Source organism: Microtus ochrogaster, unplaced genomic scaffold (genome assembly GCF_000317375.1).
Source record: "Microtus ochrogaster isolate Prairie Vole_2 unplaced genomic scaffold, MicOch1.0 UNK36, whole genome shotgun sequence".
Taxonomy (NCBI): Eukaryota; Metazoa; Chordata; class Mammalia; order Rodentia; family Cricetidae; genus Microtus; species Microtus ochrogaster.
The window spans coordinates 689,508-708,675 of NW_004949134.1; the positions used below are offsets into that span (position 1 = coordinate 689,508).

At 34.9% G+C, this 19,168-nt stretch overlaps 1 protein-coding gene across 2 annotated transcripts in view; it reads right to left on the reverse strand.

Annotated features, from left to right (window-relative positions):
- The window catches only part of Il1rapl1 (interleukin 1 receptor accessory protein like 1), a 1,234,859-nt gene that overhangs the window by 287,186 nt on the left and 928,505 nt on the right, over window positions 1-19,168 (reverse strand). For both annotated transcript variants that reach the window (XM_005368608.3, XM_026789983.1), the window contains exon 6: window positions 9,320-9,394. In XM_005368608.3, the coding sequence (XP_005368665.1) occupies window positions 9,320-9,394 (75 nt within the window). The remainder of the gene's footprint in view (window positions 1-9,319; window positions 9,395-19,168) is intronic.

A 19,168-nucleotide genomic window follows, 5' to 3' on the forward strand; every position in this document is an offset into this window, starting at 1 on the left:
AAAATGTATCACTTATGAAAACAATGTATTCTGTCCCAATTAAACATGAGATGTCATTACTTAAATATTATACTCTACAGTACCATTTTCAATAATTTAAAAGGAAATACCATTTATTACGAAGCCAATGAATGAATGAATTTACTACTCCCTATTAGGAGGCAAAAAGTGCCCTTCTTCTTTACTGACAAAAAAACTAAAGGGAAACATTGGCAATGATGGGTGTATGATCCTTTGTCAAGTGTAAAAGTCTGCATTAGCACAGAAAGAAGTAATGAGCATGATTATTCAATTACAAAAGGGTTCTCATATAAAATCAGTCACCACAGAGTATCTTTAAATAGCATATTTCCCTTTTGAGTATAAATCTTCCCGTGATCATTAATTGCTTAAAAGAGATTGGAGGACAGAGACCCTTAAAATTGACATGTTAAGCCACTACTAATTAGAAATCAATCAAAAATGAAGGGAGCACTTCTTTGAAATTATGATGATTCAATTTACCCACAGATCTGCAGGAGCATACTTAGGCAGTAGAGTGAAGTTGGACTGGAATGCTAAGTGTTTTAACATTTTACTGTAAAATCCTGGTATTCCCCTTTTCATAATCACATTCAAGCCCAAGTTATTTTTCATGGAGAGTCTGCATATAATTTAGGAGTTCTCATTTATTTAGCCAAAATTCAAGACAAAATTTATGGATGAACATCTTTCTCTATATCCAAACTCTAAATGATGTGAGTCTTTTTATAGTCTCCTTTTTTTAATGGACATCAGTCACGTGAGGCATGCTCTTATTCTGAAACCTCCTTCAGTATTCTGCACCAGAATGTCCTTTGATGGGTTTATTTCGCATAAATTGGCATTTGCTTTGCAAATTCCAGAGTAGTTCTTGCTAGCATAGGACACGTGCAATATTTTTCTGTGCTAGTAAACTTCAGACATGAGGAGTGATTTAAGATGCTTCCCCATAGTGGTGCTTCTGCCGGGAAAACAGTGTCTTTGCAATAAAATGAATGTGACTAGCACAGAGATCTTCATGAAGAGCTTGACAGCAAGAATGGTTTGATACGTTGTTTTGCAAAATTAGTCTCATTTTTATAGTTTTAAGAAATAAAACAGAATTTAATTTTTTCTAATAATAACACCATGATAGCTTATCCTGGAGAGGATGTGGAGCAAGGGCAACACTCCTCCATTGCTGATGGGAATGCAAACAACCACTATGGAAATCAGTGTGGTAGTTTCTTAGAAAATTGGGAACCAACCTACCTCAGGACTGAGCAATACCACTCTTGGGCAAATACGCAAAGGAGACTGAATCATACTACAAGAACATTTGTTCAACTATGTTCACAGCAGCATTATTTGTAATAGCAAGAGCTTGAAAACAATCTAGATGCCCCTCAACTGAAGAATGGATAAACAAAATGTGGTACATTTACACAATGGAGTACTGTTCAGAGGGAAAAAAAGTGACATTTTGAAATTTTCATGCAAATGGATGGAAATAGAAAGAAACCGTCCTGAGTGAGGTAAGGCAGATTCAGAAAGATGAACATGGTATATATTCACTCATAAGCACATACTAGCTGCATAACAAAGATAATGAGCCTATAGTCCATGACCCTAGAGAAGTTAAGTAAGAATGTAACACTAAGACAAACATATGTATATCCCCTTGAGAAGGGGAGATAATAAAGATCTCCTGAGAAAAGTGGGAGCATTGGGTGGAGGGAGAAGGTAGGGCAGAAAGGGAAGACAAAGGGAGAAGGGGAGAGGGGAGAACTTGAGGGAATGGGATAGTCGAGATGGATGAAGGACAGAGATGAGAGCAAGGAAAGGGATATGTTGATTGATGGAGCCATTATGGGACTAGCAAGAAACCTAACACTAGAGAAATTCTCAGGAATCTACAAGGATAACCCCAGCTAAGACCCTAAGCAATAGAGGAGAGGGTGCCTGAATTGGCTTTGCCCTGTAGTCAGACTGATGAATATCTTAAACATCAGCATAGAACCTTCATCCAGCAATTAATGGAAACAGAGGTAGAGACCTGTATCAGAGCACTGGACTGAGCTCCCAGAGTGGGAGGAGTAAGAAGAATATAAGTGAAGAAGTCAAGACCTTGATGGGGACACCCACTGAAACAGTTTACTTGAGCTAATATGAGCTCACCAACTCCAGCCAGCCAGAAACCAGCATAGGACCAAGCTAGTCCCTCAAAATGTGTGTGACAGACAGTTGTATGGCTGTGGCAAACTGTGGGGCCACTGGCAGTCTCACCAGGATTTATCCTTACTGCTTGTACTGACATTTTGGTACCCCATTCTCTTTCGATGGATACCTTGCTCAGCCTATATATAGTGGGGAGGGCCTTGGTCCTTCCTCAAAGCAATATGCCTCTGAGGAAAGGATGGGGGAAGAGGGGAAAAGTGGAAGGAATGGGAAGAGGGGAGGGAGTGAGAATGGGGTTTGGTATGTAAAATGAAAAACAGATAGTTTGTTTTCTTTTGAAAAAATAAAAATTGTTGATAATGATTATTTCATTTTCATCCTGTTGGGCATTTACAAATTTTCATTGTACAGTGTCTATTAAACTCTCTCTTTTAAAATAAGACTAGGGAGCATGTTATTCTTTTATAGCTATGTACATACTTTTTGTTAACATACATTTTGACAGATGTGATGATTGAGAAGTATGAAATCAAAACTAAATTCATATGGATATTAAAGTATAAAGATTAATATGTATATGTGTTCTTATGGGGAGATGGAACCTAATTTTCTAAAATATTATCCATCCTACAATAAACCTTATACATGTTGCTATAATATTGCATTCTAGGAAGAATATAAGCATGAACAAAGAAACACTGGTGTTTAGAACTCTATTTATTGCATAAAACCCTTCTACTCCTAAAACTAAACACTAATGACTTATTACATGCCAGGAGAGATGGACTAATCCTTTGTTGTGCTATCTGAATACATACCCACAATGATTCTAAAGAGGTACTATTATTATAGTATCTATATTTTACAATTTGTATTTATTCTCTGAAAATTTCATACATGTATGCAATGTATCTTATATCCATCTCTCATAAGGCCCTAAAATGTCTCCCAGGATCTTCACAAATTCACTGTGGTCAGTGATACTCTAGTGTTGATTCTGGATACTATAAGCAAAGGAGGATGAGCAAGCCATGAGGAGCAAGCAATGAAAAATAAGCCAGTAAGCATCATTCCTCCAAAAGCCCTGCTTCACTGCCCACCTCCAGTTTCCTACCATGAATTTCTGTTGTGATTTCCCATTGATGAGTGTGACCTAAGACTTATAAGAAGAAATTAACCATTTATTTCCCATTTTTTTGTTTATTGGTCATGATTTTTTATCACAGCACTAGAACTTCTAAGAACAATGAATAAATGAATGAATGAATGAATGAATAAATAAATAAATAACACAGGTTGTGAGGTATTGCTGTCACCGACCTGACCATGTTACAGACCTGACTGTGTGTGAATTTTGGATGATGATAGTGGTATTTGAACTTTGGGCTAGAAAGACTATTGGGTACTCAGAGCTCAGTAGGGTATTCTGTAGAATATAAGAGTATTGAGAGCTATGTAGATGATGGAATCCTGGCTTGTGAAGCTTCAGATGGAAGTAAAGGCTATCAGGACCATTAGGCATTTTGAATTAAGAATATGTGATTTGGGTCAGCTGAAGCTATGATTAAGAAACCAGTAGAGCGAGTTCTATGACAGGCTCCTAAGCTACATAGAGAAACCCTGTCTCTAAAAACAAAACAAAAACAAACATAGAAACCAGATGAACTAAAGTGAAAATTTTGCCTTTATTTCTAACAAAGTTTATTTGAGAAACTAAAGTTATGCTAATATATATGTCCTTGTTAAGTGCAAAAATTATATCATTTTTATAAAGACTTAGAATTTGGATGCTATTAATTTTCACTGCAGAGAAAGAAAATCAAAAACCCAGTCAGTGTTTCTATCTGCGGGAAGGAAGATTGTCACTTTCATACTCTAGCAGTACAATATTTTTTTAAAAAATTCAACAATATTCTAACCTACTTTCACATAGGAACATCCAATTCAATACTTGGTTTAATATTTTTCTGAGGTATTGATATAAAATGTTTCCCCATCCTAGAAAGAAAAGAAAAAAGTTTTCCCTTGTTCAGTTTAGTAAAGTAGTAACTATGCAAAAACTAGATGCTTTGTTTCAAGAGAATAACAGTTATACACAAAGGCCGAAGAAAACTATTTCAAACTAATTTTTACTTCATAAGATAATTATCTATAGTGTTTTATTGCAATTAAATCTCAGCTATGTGTTTTTAATAAATTCATTTCATATGCTGATGTGGAATTTTCCCTCTGTGTGCTGTGATTACCCTTATTGAAAAAAAAACTGGGTTGGCCTGTTGATAGAAAGAACTAGGTGGGGAAAGCTAGGCTGTATGCTGGAAGAAAGAAGAACAGATTCAGAGAGAAACCATGGAGCCACTGCCAGAGTCAGCCCTGCTGAAACTTTGCTGGTAAGTCACTGCTACGTGGTGATACACAGATTCATAAAAATGGGTTAAATTAATCTGTAAAAGTTAGCCAATAAGAAGCTAGTGCTAATGGGCCAAGAAGTGATTTAATTAATACAGTTTCTGTGTGATTAATTCGGGTCTAAGCTAGACAGGCAGCTGAGAACCAACAAGCAGTCTTCTCCCAACAATATGCCATATACATTTAATATATTATACACCATACAAATCATAGCAATAAATGTAAAAATTATGTATATTAAAAACCAATTTAGTGATATGTAACTTCCATGACAAGGAATTTTTCCTAGAAAAATACTGACTGCAATTTGTTATAAATGTTTTGATCACATTTCATTAAATTTCCTTAAAATTTAAAAATTTGTGATCTATAATATGGTAAAAGCAGGCAAGTAGTACCAATTTCTAGTGTGGTGTTAAACATTTAGCCTAAAGTTCAATCAAATAAACATATATACAGCTATATGATGTATAAATACAGATATAAAGTGTATGCATTCATTTTCTAAGATTTATTTATAAATCTGAGCTTTTATATCAATTGCTTTCCTTTAGATATTAACACCTGGAAAAACCTGGTTTCATAAGCAAAAGCAAAGAGATTTGCTTCTTAACAAAGTTAACATATGAGAATAAGTTATTAAATATAAATCAGCACATCTGTTGATGATTTTCAGTGCAGGCTCATCAACACATTGTCTTTTAGGAGTATTGAAGGTGTAGACTTTTGTAGTTGCCAAATTTGAGTTGTAAATAAGATGTACCATACTATGTCAAAGGTAATTGGATTTATACTCTTGAATCTCTGGTAACAATAGAATATGCTATACTTTACTCTGGGCGCATCTAGAGAGTGTCCTTGGCCATACAGGCAGATGGATTTCTAAATGACAGGGTTCAGGCTCAACAAGCCAATTATACCTGTCTTTTGATTCCTTGGACTGCAACAGTCTGAAGCAACTATGTTGATTTTTTTTCCTGGTTTGACTTTCAGAGTCAACACTGTATCTTCTGCGCCTTTTGCCCAATAATTCTCTGTCCATATATTTGTTGATGTCTGAGTTATTTAAAAGAGACATGATTTTTTTAACATTTAGAAATAGCGTGAAGATGCTACATGAAGTAGAAATTCTAGGTTGTCATCACTTATTAATCTCAATTCAAACCTGTCATGTTATGTATTTTATATGTAGTTACTTAACATTGCATTACTTTTACACTAAGTACTTTGGGTTTTAATGCCTTTTGTTTTCTACAGTGGAACAATCTAAATAATCAATACCAGAAATTTCTTATTTGAAAAGATAAAGCCGTAGGACAGGACACAGAGAGCACATAAAAGGAAAGCAGGACATGCCAAGTGAATGTGGAGATGAAAGGCAAACCTATGAATTGAATAGCAGTAGTTTTTCTTATTATTATTGTGTGTGAGAGAAAGAGGGTGGCTGAAGGAGAGAGGAGAGTTTGTGTGTGGTGTGTGCACACAAATGTGTGCAGTTGTAGTACAAATATGATCTTGTGCAGAGGCCAGAAAAGAATGTCAATGTCCTGCTTTATCATGCTTCACCTTGTTCCACTGAGACACGATCTGTCACTGAACCTGGAGCTCATTTGGCTTCCATCAAGGCTCAGTGACTCTCCAGTCTCCATCCCCTACCCGGTGCACAAAACTGATGGTATCCCCCCTGGCTTCTTCTGTGGGTATGGAGGAGTTCTACTTAGATCATATGCATGCTCAGAAAGCACTCTTAAACACTGTGCTACCTCCCAGCTCAGGCTTATTATTAAGCTTACAATTATTTGTAGGGAAAAGCCAGACATTCAGAGTTACCAGAGTTGGTTGGATATATATCTGGTTCAACTAGAATATTAAAATTAGATGATCAGACATGTAACAGCTCAGCTTTGTATAGTTCCATATGTGTTTTCCAATATTACTGTCAAGAGTTTTGTTATAAGATTCTTAACCATTGATATGAGAATGGTTAGCTTTCATTGTACAGTTTGAGATAGAGCCCTGAAATCATGGCCAGTGATATTCTCTGGAAGATTCCTGAACTTTTTTTTAAGATGCAGGATGACTCTTTTACAGATACTTTATCACTGATGTAGGCTACTCAGCTCTGAAAACCACTCAATGACTTTTCATTGAGACACCTTTCTTATTATTTGAATGCCATATATTCAGACTGTTGGAATTGCTAGTTTTCCTTATCCAAGAAAGACAAAATTGAAGTCTTTATACAACTGATAAGTCAAAGTCAAAATTGTAAAACCTGGTATTTCTAGGTGCCTGGGATCTTTTATTAATACTTTTTCAATTTTCACTTTTTTTTCTTTCAAACAAAGACTTACTAAGTAGCCAAAGACGGTGTGGGCAGTACTAGGTATCCCAGGCACCTCTAGAATTCACAATTCTTTTGCTTCTACCTCTACAGTGATAAAATTTCAGGTATGCAACACCTGTTTCATTTTTGGATCCACTATTCAACCATTAGCAACAATAGATGGATTGTTCCTTCAAATAAACTGTTTCCAAAAGAGACAAAAATTTAGGCTACATTTATCCATTTAATGAATTATTTATCTTATGTGTTAAAAATAGGAATTAAGAAATATTACAGAAATATTGTATAAAATAATCAAAATTCCAGATTGATGCCTTAAATTCAATTGGTTAAAGAAATCTGGCTTTTTCTCGACCAATGTTAGTAAGGAAGTCAGTGCTTTGTGAAAAGGCACCTCCATGTTTCTTCAAATGAGCACATAGAAAACACTCCACATGGCATGGGACCATTTCATCTCACTGTGATGTGGTTGCTTAGCCTTTATGATTGTTTTCCAAGAAAAAAACAATACTAAAACCAATTTTATAAATTATTCCATTTATGAAAGGTAAGAGGCAAAGACCATATTCTCACTCCTCCCACTCTTCAACTGGACTTTGGAAGCTCAGCTCAGTGCTCCACTGCAGGTCTCTGCCTCTGTTTCCATCAGTTACTGGGATGAAGGGTCTATGCTGACATTTAAGATATTCACCAGTCTGACTACAGGGCAAGGCCAGTTCAGGTATCCTCTTCTCTATTGCTTAGGGGCTTATCTGGGGCCAGTCTTGTGTATTCCTGGAAATTTCTCTAGTGCCAGGTTTCTCGCTAGCCCCCATAATGACTCTCTCAATCAAGATACCACTTTCGTTGCTCTCCTTCTCTACCCTTCATCCATTGTGACGATCCCATTCCCTCAAGTTCTCCTCATCCCTCCCCTTCTCCTCTCATCTTCCCCTTCCACTCTCCCTTCTCCCCCCACCCTCGTGCTCCCAATTTTGTCAGGAGATCTTGTCTATTTCCCCTTTCCAGGTGGATTTATATATGTTTCTCTTATGGTTCACCTCGTTACTTAGCCTCTCTAGGATTCAGAACTATAGGCTCAATATCCTTTGCTTACAGCTAGTAGTCACTTATGAGTGAGTACATACCATGTTCATCTTTCTGGGTCTGGGTCACCTTACTCAGAATTTTCCCCAAATTCACAGTTAAGAATTAATAACCAAATGGACAATAGATTCTTTCTAGTTGTAAAAATTAAGTGCATTTTTGTTCTTTAATGTTATGTAAAGAGTTCCTTAACAACATGAATATACAATTGAAGTATACATTTGAAATCTTTTCTTAATCACTAAAAATGAATGCATTTCTACAGAAGTTTTTTTTTTCTGTCTGTTGACCTATTTCTCTTCATTGAATATTTGACATAAAATAAAAATGCAAGGAAAATAATATATTATGTACATTTTAATTAAGAGGAGATTTGAAACAATGTGCTTATGTTACGAGTAAAGATTATTACATTTTATCTTTGTTTCTAAAATTGATTCACAATTTCCTTGTTTATATACCAAAATTAGGCAAAAATCTCATACTTCTCCCAATATAAATTTGATACAATTCCTGTTTATGTACAATTTCATGTTTATGCCAAGTGTATTGTGTCCATGATCTCATGTATAATTTTACTAGTTTCTTTATCAAAGGCAACTTACTCAAATTTTGGTAATACATTATGAAAAACTTAACTAGCATATTATAATTTTCATTTTGGTATGTTCATTACATCTAACTACAATCATAAGCTCCTTCATTCTTGACCGAAGATGTTTCAAGTTTTACCCAATTTCTTAGAAATACATGTCTGCAGAACTTATCACAATGTGTATATAAACATGACCACTCATGAGAACTCAGCATTATACATAAAAAAATTGCAATAATATTCAGTGCTAGGGCTCAAATCTCCAGCCCTGTAATACCAAGCGAATACTCTTCCACAGATGTGTATACTTTTACTTGGATGAAATTTTTAACACATGTTTTTATTATAGTATTGACTTTTATTTTAATGAACTTGGACCTTTTTATCAATTTCAAAAATTGTATTTTAATTCATTATGTAGTATTATACATCACACGGTTCCATACTGACTATTTAAAAACCAATTCAACCACTGCAACTTGAGGTTACAATATGCTATAATAATACTGTTAAAATCTTAAGCTTATTTATCTCTTTCTCAATAACCATTTAAATGTTACATGCATGGTTTGGTTACAAAGACAGTATTGCAGGGATTGGCTTTGCTGTTTTGAGTATAACATGCCTAAGTTACGACTTAGACTTTTTTTTACCTATTAAAATATATTGGAGAAAGTCATATTAAGCAGAACTGAATTACTCACCTAGTTGAGTCTCCTGAATTGTCAGTTTACTTTCCACAGGGTACAGAAGCTTAGGTGGCTTATCAGTCAGAGGAGCTGAAAAACAACAAAATAATAATATAAAGACTTAGATTTATGCTGTATGAACTAAAGGAAATAACATAGTTAATTTTCCCAAACATTTTTTAAAGTAATGTCAAGGCACTCTACTACGTAATGGCTTTAAACTTTCAGGTAGTAACCTCAAGCAAATCAAAAAGTTATTAGCTTGTACAAGTGTGAAATATAACACAAGTTGATACATTATATTGTGAGGTACAGAATAAGAATTGGTAAGTCCTTTGGAACTTATGACCATGTTTCCTCAATTTACTTTGTTTTTAGTTTTGAAAGAGTGTTTTAAATTTTGTACTGTATAAAAGATATATGAGATATATATGAAATGTACTATAATTTTCCAGCATAGAATGATATAATTCTTGTTAATTCCATTCTTATTTTAAATATGTTGATCACTTTACTTAAAAATACATAATTTAGTAATGATTTCCTACTGGTATATTATCTAATGAGGAGACAATGTGGCACTAAATTATTGTTAGTAGAAAAATGAACTCCCACACAAAGCCAATACTCTTAGCTGGTATTTTTCTCTTGACAAAAAGCTTTATTATTATTATCCATTACATTTTGTGGCATTTGTTGCTAATTTACATGGCATTCTCTTTAAACTTAAGTTTCTACACATTTCCTTTCTGTGCTCTTGTCAATTTCAACTATCAGCCAATAAATCAGTTTGCTGTGAAAGCTCTCTATGGAAAGATGCTTCCCACTGTATACTTCATTTGCAGCTAAACTAGATTCTCTGAACTGTAACAAATAGTTCTTCCTGAAGCCTGCCCCTACCCCTGTCTGACTGAATTGCCCAGGTCCTTTGACACCGGTCACTGCAACTTGTACTTTGTGGCAAGTACAGAAATGATCAATTAATGGTTGCTGAACTCAATGTTTTTGCTTCGAGGACTTCTTTCTTATTTGCCAGGAACTTGTGCCAGCTTGGTTGATAGCTGGAAAGCTCAACCAGGTAGAGCAGCCAGGACTTGGCTACATGTACTTATCAGCAGAGGATTCAAGAATTTAAGCTGTTTTAGCAGCTTGCCTCCATCTCCTTTTAACAAAAATAAATTGCTGCAAACGTATGATACACACCAAGTCAAAAAAAAAGAGATGTTATCAGAGTTTATATTTGGGAAACTAACTTCATACATCATTTTGAATCCTTCTATCAATAACTAATTTAGCACAGTATTTATTCACTTTTATTACTATTTAGGTTTTGGAAAGAAAGGTATAAAGAAGGTTTGGTTAATAGAATGAAACAACACATTAATATTCTCAAAGTTATGAAATTTCTCTGTTTAACTTTAATGCTTTTATTTCGTGTCTAAAATTTTCTTAACATACTTAATTCTTTTGTCACCTAAATAATCTGTTTATTTATTGAAATTTGGAAAAATATGTCATTAATGGACAAATAAGTCACGTTTCTTAGACTCTTCTATCAAATGATTATAGTGAACTTAAAAATAACAACAACAACTGTGTGGTCTATATGGTCCCGATAATGAACTATGGTAGCTATTCTTTTGGTTTTGAATGAGGGAGGTTTTTGAGTCTGGAGTTAGCCAAAGAAAAAGAGAAGAATAAGTAGAGATGAATAAATGATACATGGATATCCAGATAAGATAAGGAGCTAGAGAGATAGTTACTTCTCTTCTAGAGGACCTGATCTTCAGGATGATCGCAATAATATGTGACTTCAGCTCCAATTAATCTGAGGACTCCAGCCTCCTTGGACAACTACATCCATATGTATACCCGCACACAATTAAAAATAATAAAAATAAATACTAGATAAGTGGTAAAACTTCATAAGCTTGGGTACTCAAAATATCCAGTATAAACTAAATGATGAAGCTCCCTTAATATAGTCAGTTGGAGTTCCAAATAAAGAGTCTGGAACAAAGGTGATTCCTCTCAGGTGAGGTTTTCAAGTAAAAGAACAAATAACATAAAAAGGTGATGTTATCAAATGAGAGACATATACATATTTGTTGAAACTACAAAGAGGTCCCTCTTAACCTGGAGTTCTCAATAGAATCTTGGGCAGAGCAAAATATGCCCTCATATGATGTTTCTGAGTAAAAGCACACAGATAAAGATGATATTATTAATTTGATACCCACAATGTCCAGCAGAACCCACCTGGGGAGATGAGGGAAGAGGAAGTTTCTAACAGAACTGTCTCTCTGTGACTGAGCATCCCATGGCAAAACACTCATGACTGAGCTACAGGCTCTTCTTTCCCACTACAGGCACTTTTGTATGGTGAATATGACAGTAACATCTCTAGTAATTTCTAGCTGTTCTCAAGGACATAGTATTTTATATGTGGGCTGTTTTGTACTCTTTCACTATGTTGGGGGAAAGGAGACAGCCCTTACCCAGACAGGGGTGTTGAAGGACACACTGTGACAACCACATTTGGGTTTGATGTGGGAGGGAAGCCACCTTACTTTCATAGACAGCTTTTCAGTGATTTTCAACACTACATGATTATTTACCAAAATAATGTACATTATACACAAATATTAAAACAGTTTGTTTGTTTAGTAAATTTACTCAGTTAATAAGTCTTGTGACTGTGTAGTTAGCAGTAGATTACATGACAGTTTAATTTAAAAGCAGCTGAGAAAAATGTTCCTTGTACAAACACATCCCACACAAGTCTGTGATAAGAGGGTGAGATCTTTAGAGAAAGAAACTGAAATCTATATGTATCACAGGTATTCAGAAATCTAAAATGCTCTGTGGTTCTTTACCTTAGCCTCTCTGCCTCTTTGGCATAATGTTAGAACCCTGACTTTTCACATTTTCAAGTGTGACAAAGTCTAAGTTAACAAATAAATTTTTCATAGAATCACAGGGTGTTGAGGTTACTGAGAATTCTGTTTATTGAGCCGGGCGGTGGTGGCGCACGCCTTTAATCCCAGCACTCGGGAGGCAGAGGCAGGCGGATCTCTGTGAGTTTGAGACCAGCCTGGTCTACAAGAGCTAGTTCCAGGACAGGCTCCAAAACCACAGAGAAACCCTGTCTTGAAAAACCAAAAAAAAAAAAAAGAATGTTTATTGAGTCTATTCTTAATGTTAAAGTCACATTTCTAACTCAAATGATTTCCACAGTGTTCATCTTCCGTATAGGGCAGACATTTTTGTATTGAAATTTCATGTGCTCACTACCATACCTGGTTTAGTTTTTATTTATCAATAATTCACTTTTACTTTTTTCTATATTTATTTAATCGTATTGATTTTTTTTTTTACAAATTAATGAATTTGGCTGTGGCATTGCCATAAAAGCACATGTAATGTTTTGCTTCTACGTACTCTCCCTAATCCCTTCTTTCCCTGTCTAACCCCTTTCCATCTTCTTACCCTTCTCTAGATGCTTACCTTCTATTTTCAGGGAATGTCCTGTTTCCTGTTTGCTTATCTGTTTCATTTTTTCTACATGTGACAGAATACACAAAAATTTTTCCTGTAGCTGGACAACCTCATCTACTGTGCTTATGTCACATTTTCTTTAGCTATTTCTCTATTATGAACACTGATGCTGATTGATTGTATATCCTGTGTATTGTGAATAATAGTACCACAACAAAAAATAAGTATATGATGCACATGATGTAGCTGGGTCACATGGAAGTTCCTTGAGCAACCTCCAATTATTTTTATAGTAGCTGTGTTAATTTACATTTTTATCACCAGAGTATAAAGGTTTGTCTTATCCATAGCCTGATGAACATTTTTTTCTTGTTTTTAATAATAGCCATTATGTCATTCCAGGCAAATTTTTGACCAAATTGTGTGTGTATATATATATAGTGTTTGTGTAATTATGTAAATATATTTATATGCATAATATTATAATCTGCCAAACACTGATTGTTTGGAATTTTAGAGGATTCATTATAACTCACATTGATTTATAGTTTAATAATAAAACATCTTGAACTAATTCTCTTCATTTGTTCTGAAAGCCAGGAATTCGAGTTGCAAAACGGTCAAATCCTTTGCCAATAACAAGGCGATTTGAAGCTAGAGTCTTCAGTAGATCTTTTTGTCTTAACATTTTGTTCGCTGCTCTTTGAAAGTCTGCCCTGCAGTCTCCCCTTAAAGTGTGTACAATCTGCTAAACAGTGAAAACTTGCAATTAAGTCATCACAACACCAAACAGAGAGCTGTTTCAGTGCAATCGGTCATAACCTAAAATTATCACATTTTAGTGTTATGTTATATTATGTTATGATGGATATGAATTTGAAACACTCCTCTTGGGATTCGCCTTTCTTTGCTAAATTTTAATGAGACTTTTCCAACTAGCACACTAGTTGAACTGCTGATCTGGCATCTAGTACCATGACTGTGAATAGGAGGTGGTCACTAAGATTGGGATGTAACTCAGTTTCTACAAATGAAGAACATTCACTCAATGATCTTTTCTGGTATATTATGTTTCTGGCATATTATGATGCTTAATACATATATTAGTTTAATTGAGTTGAGAGATGACAGGACTAGGAAAAAGGCAGGAGTTCTAATAGCCAGTGAAAATGAATTCTAGACAAGCATTTATTTCCTCTATTTGCAAAGGTAGAACTAGATGGTCTAGTTCTGAAAGTGAAAGCACTTACGAGGAAAACCAAGTCATTTTGATTGTCAAGACAACAATGTATTTGTGAACGCTTTTCTTCTACTTACTTATATAAAATCATGTAAAACTCACCCATTAACTTAAATCACAGGAAAACAAGTTCATATCCAACAGTAGCGATATGAAACACAGTGTGATTTTTAAATCATATTTTATTTCCCCAAAGCACAGTTATAATAGAACTATTACTTTCATTAGCTATATATTACATAGAGGTTTATAGCCACCAACAAAATTATTTTCAGGACTTCATTTTATTCTTTACAATATTATACCAATAACATCACTGCTAATACAGTCATTAAAATGATGATAGGCTTCCCCTACAAACATGTCTCAGTTGACAGATGATTTTGTAAAAAAAAAAGTAGAATTTTAAGGTCTTTACATTTGCTTTCTGAGCACCAGTTAGAGAAATGTCTAAAAGTCAGTTACTAAAAATGTCTACAGAATTGGCTGCTCACCTATTACTATTCTTTAACTATTCTGAGTTCTGTTGTTGTGTTTGTTTGTTTTGAGACAAGATTTCTCAATGTAACAGCCCTGTATCTATATAACAGGCTGTCCAGAAATTCACTCTATAGACTAGGCTGGCCTTGAACTCACAGAGATTCACCTGCCACTGCCTCCAAAATTCTGGCATTAAGGGTGTGTACTACCATGCCTGACAATTCAGTGCTTTAAGATTTGTTCACTTCTGCATTTGAGTTATGGGGCAGTGAAAACGTGGATTCTTTCTCCTTAAGGAGCACAACCAGCATTCTTGTTTTTTTCTAAGGTTCTTACAGATTATGGAAATGCAACGTACTGAGTATAAAACATTCTTTTCTCTGTGGAGCAATCCCCTCTCTAGTCCTTCAAATTTTCACAAGCATACTCAATATTTCTTGCATTCCTACACCAATTCTACCACAAAATTTGTCCTTTATCAATCCTAAATAATTTCTCTAATATATTTTAATTAGTTCCCTTTTCACTTTGTTTCCTAGAAGAGTTTTGATAGAGTAGGGAAGATCCCACACACATGGACTTAATAATTTCCAATATTGCTTATTGCTTGGCTAATGTATTTAACAATTTGTGGACTTGGTCATCTTTTGTGTAAAGTGTGATATAAATACGCTTTCCTTGTGGATTCATGCAAAGGTTCAGTAAGATAATGGATTAAATAAATATGCTCTAATGGTAGCTGCCAATATTTGGGCAATAGCACTTAGAATCTTTTTAACCCCACAAGAAAAATATTATTTTTGGAATAATAAATGTAATATTTAACGTAAGGTTCAAAGTGCCTTATACTATGAATTTAAAAATTATTCATGCTTCACATAGACTTTGCAAGACAGGGAAAATTATTTATCTTTAAGAATTCAATTCACAAACAAATTTTGAGTAGCTTTAAATATTCACACAATGTACTGTTACTATAAAATGATTCAAATATTAATTCAAAAGTTGGAGTTCTTCACCCATCAAGCTTAAAACCCATGTATTTATACCCATAATTCAATTTGATGAAGGTTTATCAAGTGACTAAAATAATAAACACTAAGTTATAAATAAAAGAGATGATGGGAGATTGCTCATTGGGTATAGCTCTAACTGAAGAAGTATAAGCACTTTACTTTGAATCACCAGCATCCATGTGAAAAGCCAGATGTAACAGTGTTGTGATGGGAAAGCTTCATAACACGTGATGTGACTGGAGGATTTCTAGAGCTCACAGTAAGCTCCAAGTTCAGTGAAAGACCTTGTCTCAGAAAATAAGGTAGAAAGTGATCGAGGAGGACACCCAATGTTCAACTCAGGACTTCACATGCATACATACATACACACCCATATATACACACACACATCTGTGCACACACGCATACACACTTGCATACATGCACAGACACACATGCATGCACACATACACACACACACAGAGAGAGAGAGAGAGAGAGAGAGAGAGAGAGAGAGAGAGAGAGAGAGAGAGAGGAGATGTGCTCAGAGTTATCCACAAAGATTCTTAAATATAAGAGAATATTTTTGACATGCTATGATAAGTCTAGTATTAGGTTAGTTTCTTTAGAAATTTAAGTTCATCATCTAGAACTGGTAATAAAATATTCAAAGACAATTAAGAACATTTGAGGCAATTACACTGACTCCATTTTACAATGGGTAATTTTTTTTGGGGGGGGGTTAGGAGACAGGGTTTCTCTGTGGTTTTGGAGCCTGTCCTGGAACTAGCTCTTGTAGACCAGGTTGGTCTTGAACTCACAGAGATCCACCTGCCTCTGCCTCCCAAGTGCTGGGATTAAAGGGCAATGGGTAATTTTTTAATGTCTTCTTTTTAAACCTAAACTAATTGGCAAACATCTGTTAGTTTTCTTAGCAGATAAGAGAATTTACATTATCCATAGAGTTTGAACTCTTAATAAATCTGATAGGATTTCATCTCTGTTTTATTTGGCCTAAAATCATTGAGAAATAGTTTTTAATAATAGGACACAGATTGTATGAAAGCTGAATGCACCGTGTCATGGCCCTGGAATTAAAAAGGGTGGAAAGAAGAACATATCAACATGTTACATGGGAAATTCATTTAGTAGAGAAAGGGTGCTTTGTTTGTCATTTGTCTTTAATGCTCTGAATCTGATGTATTCTCTCCTTTCCCTCACAAATGATAATGATGGTGACTCACAACAGCTACGGAGCCTCAGAAGCCTCAAGGATAAAGGAATTGAAAAGCTATTGAGCACTGAAGTTCAGGAAGAGCACTACACATAGAGAATAATATTTTGAGTCATATCAAATGACATAAATAATGTACTTACCAAAACGACTGTGCTAAGGAAAAACAAAAAATCCACCTGACTAAATTTGATACTTAATATTATTGATACTTAATATTATGCTCATTTTGATAAGTTTTACTTACAATGAAAATAAAACAAACACATCCAGTTATTCACTTATTCATTAAGTCTGTCCTTTGTTTATAGCTATTCTAGTTACAAGGACAGAGACAGACAAGATTCCTCTTTTCAGGGAACAAATCTTTGAAAAAGTAAGATCTAAAAGAAACATGCACATGAATACATATGTAATAAAACACACGTGATAATAAATATCATAAAATGATGCAGCTAAAAAGATAGAGACTGGCTAGGTGCTATTTTAGGGAACAGTCAGAAAAGACTGTTCTAAGTGAAGATCATTTGAGACAGAGCTCTGAGAATGGAGGAGATATGCTATGTATGGGACAAGCTGAGAACAAGACAGGAATACACACAGAATACTTGAGGGATGTTAAAAATCAGATTTAAAAGAGATTCAGAAACAGTCCTGAACCAATGTATGCAGGGCTTTTTTTTTTAAAGAAAGGACTTCATTTTTATTCTAAACACTATAGAAATGTTTTTGAAGTTTTTGTGAAGGTGAGTGACTGTGTTAACATTTAAGTACCAAAGCTTTCAGGTATCTTGATATTCGCGTCTAGCTGGACTGAAGTGAATGAAAATCGAAGAGCAAAGTGTGGAAGCAGGCTGGCAGGCAAGCAGGAGACTATTGAAGCAGTTCACAAAGAGCTCATAATGGTGAGCAGAAATGGTAAGATGTTTTCCCCTTTAAATACTTTTTTTGGTAGATCTCAATGGACAATTTACTGATGGATTTGTTGTGGGATACAGACGGTATTCATGAGTCAAAAAGGATTTTCCAGTTATGAGATTGAGCAACTATGTGACTCCCATGTCATCTAATGATATTAAAGATAGTTTAATAAAATCATGCTTATGAGAAACAGATGCCAAAAGATTTTTCTGTGTGTGATGCATGTGTATGGGGTATATGTGTACATGTTGTATAGTGAGCATGCCTGTGCCCATGGAGCCAAAGAAGAGTGCCATGATTCCTCTTCTGTCACTCTTCATCTTGCTCCTTTTTAGACTAGGTGTCTCCATGAACCTGGAAGTAGAGTGTTTTTGTTTTATTTTACTGTGATCCTGGCAGCCAACAGGTCTCGGAATTCTTCCTTTCTCTGTCACTCTCAGTGGTGGAGCAATGGTATATGTGGGACCACAGCCAGCTTTTTTGTAGTTGCTGGGATCTGAACTCCATTCCTCATGCTTGCACAGCAAGCACTTTAAAGTACTGAGCCAACTTTCCTGCTCTGAAGAAATGGCTTTTATGAATGAGTTCAGTCACATTATCTATGCAACTAGTTTAATTGTTTATCAATATTTTCTATTTCGGAAATTGAGTCACTATAGGTAAGCAATTATGGTTTCTAAAAACTGAGAAAGTAGTCTTTTCAGTTTCTTATTTCAAGCTAATGTCACTTTCATTTATTATAAGATGCAGTTCTGTTAATTCAGCTACCATTCACAGTGATAAAATGTAGACTACAAAGTTTACTTTTTAATAAAACAATCAGTCATGGTTACCCAAAGCAACGTGAAAATTGCTAAGTATTCTCTTAGTTCCTTGTTATATAGTACATATTCAACTGAATAGTATAGTTTACAGTTTTTTCTTTAAAGAATTTATTAGGAAGTACTATTTGAGTGATGGAAACAATGCTTAGTCACTTTACAGTATCCTAATGAACATTTAGGTAAGAAATTTAAAGTACTATTTTAATTTCTCTCAAAGCAGAATCTATCAAGAGTATAAAAAGAAAATATATTCAACAATGGAGTTAATGTTAACAATTTGATTCTCTATTTTTTCATATGTATTTCCATCTTAAACTCCAGCTTCTATTGTACGCATCACTCCTTGGCTCACTCAGCAGTATGGCAAATTCCACAGTTCATTCAAATACCCATTAAACCCCAATTTCAACAAAATGAGCAGTAAATAAATAAATAAGTATATATATAAAAAGAAAACCAAGGCATGTGATAGCAGACATCATGGGTAGATGTAGAGTAAATAAGGTGTTTCAATATCATAATTTCATTCTTAAAAAAATCTCCACCCCTAGTTGCTGAGGAATCCCATCTGGACGGAACCTTCATCTGGCGATGGACCCACACTGGAACACTGGACTGAGCTCCCAAAGTCCCAATGAGGAACAGAAGGAGGGAGAAGATGAGCAAGGAAGT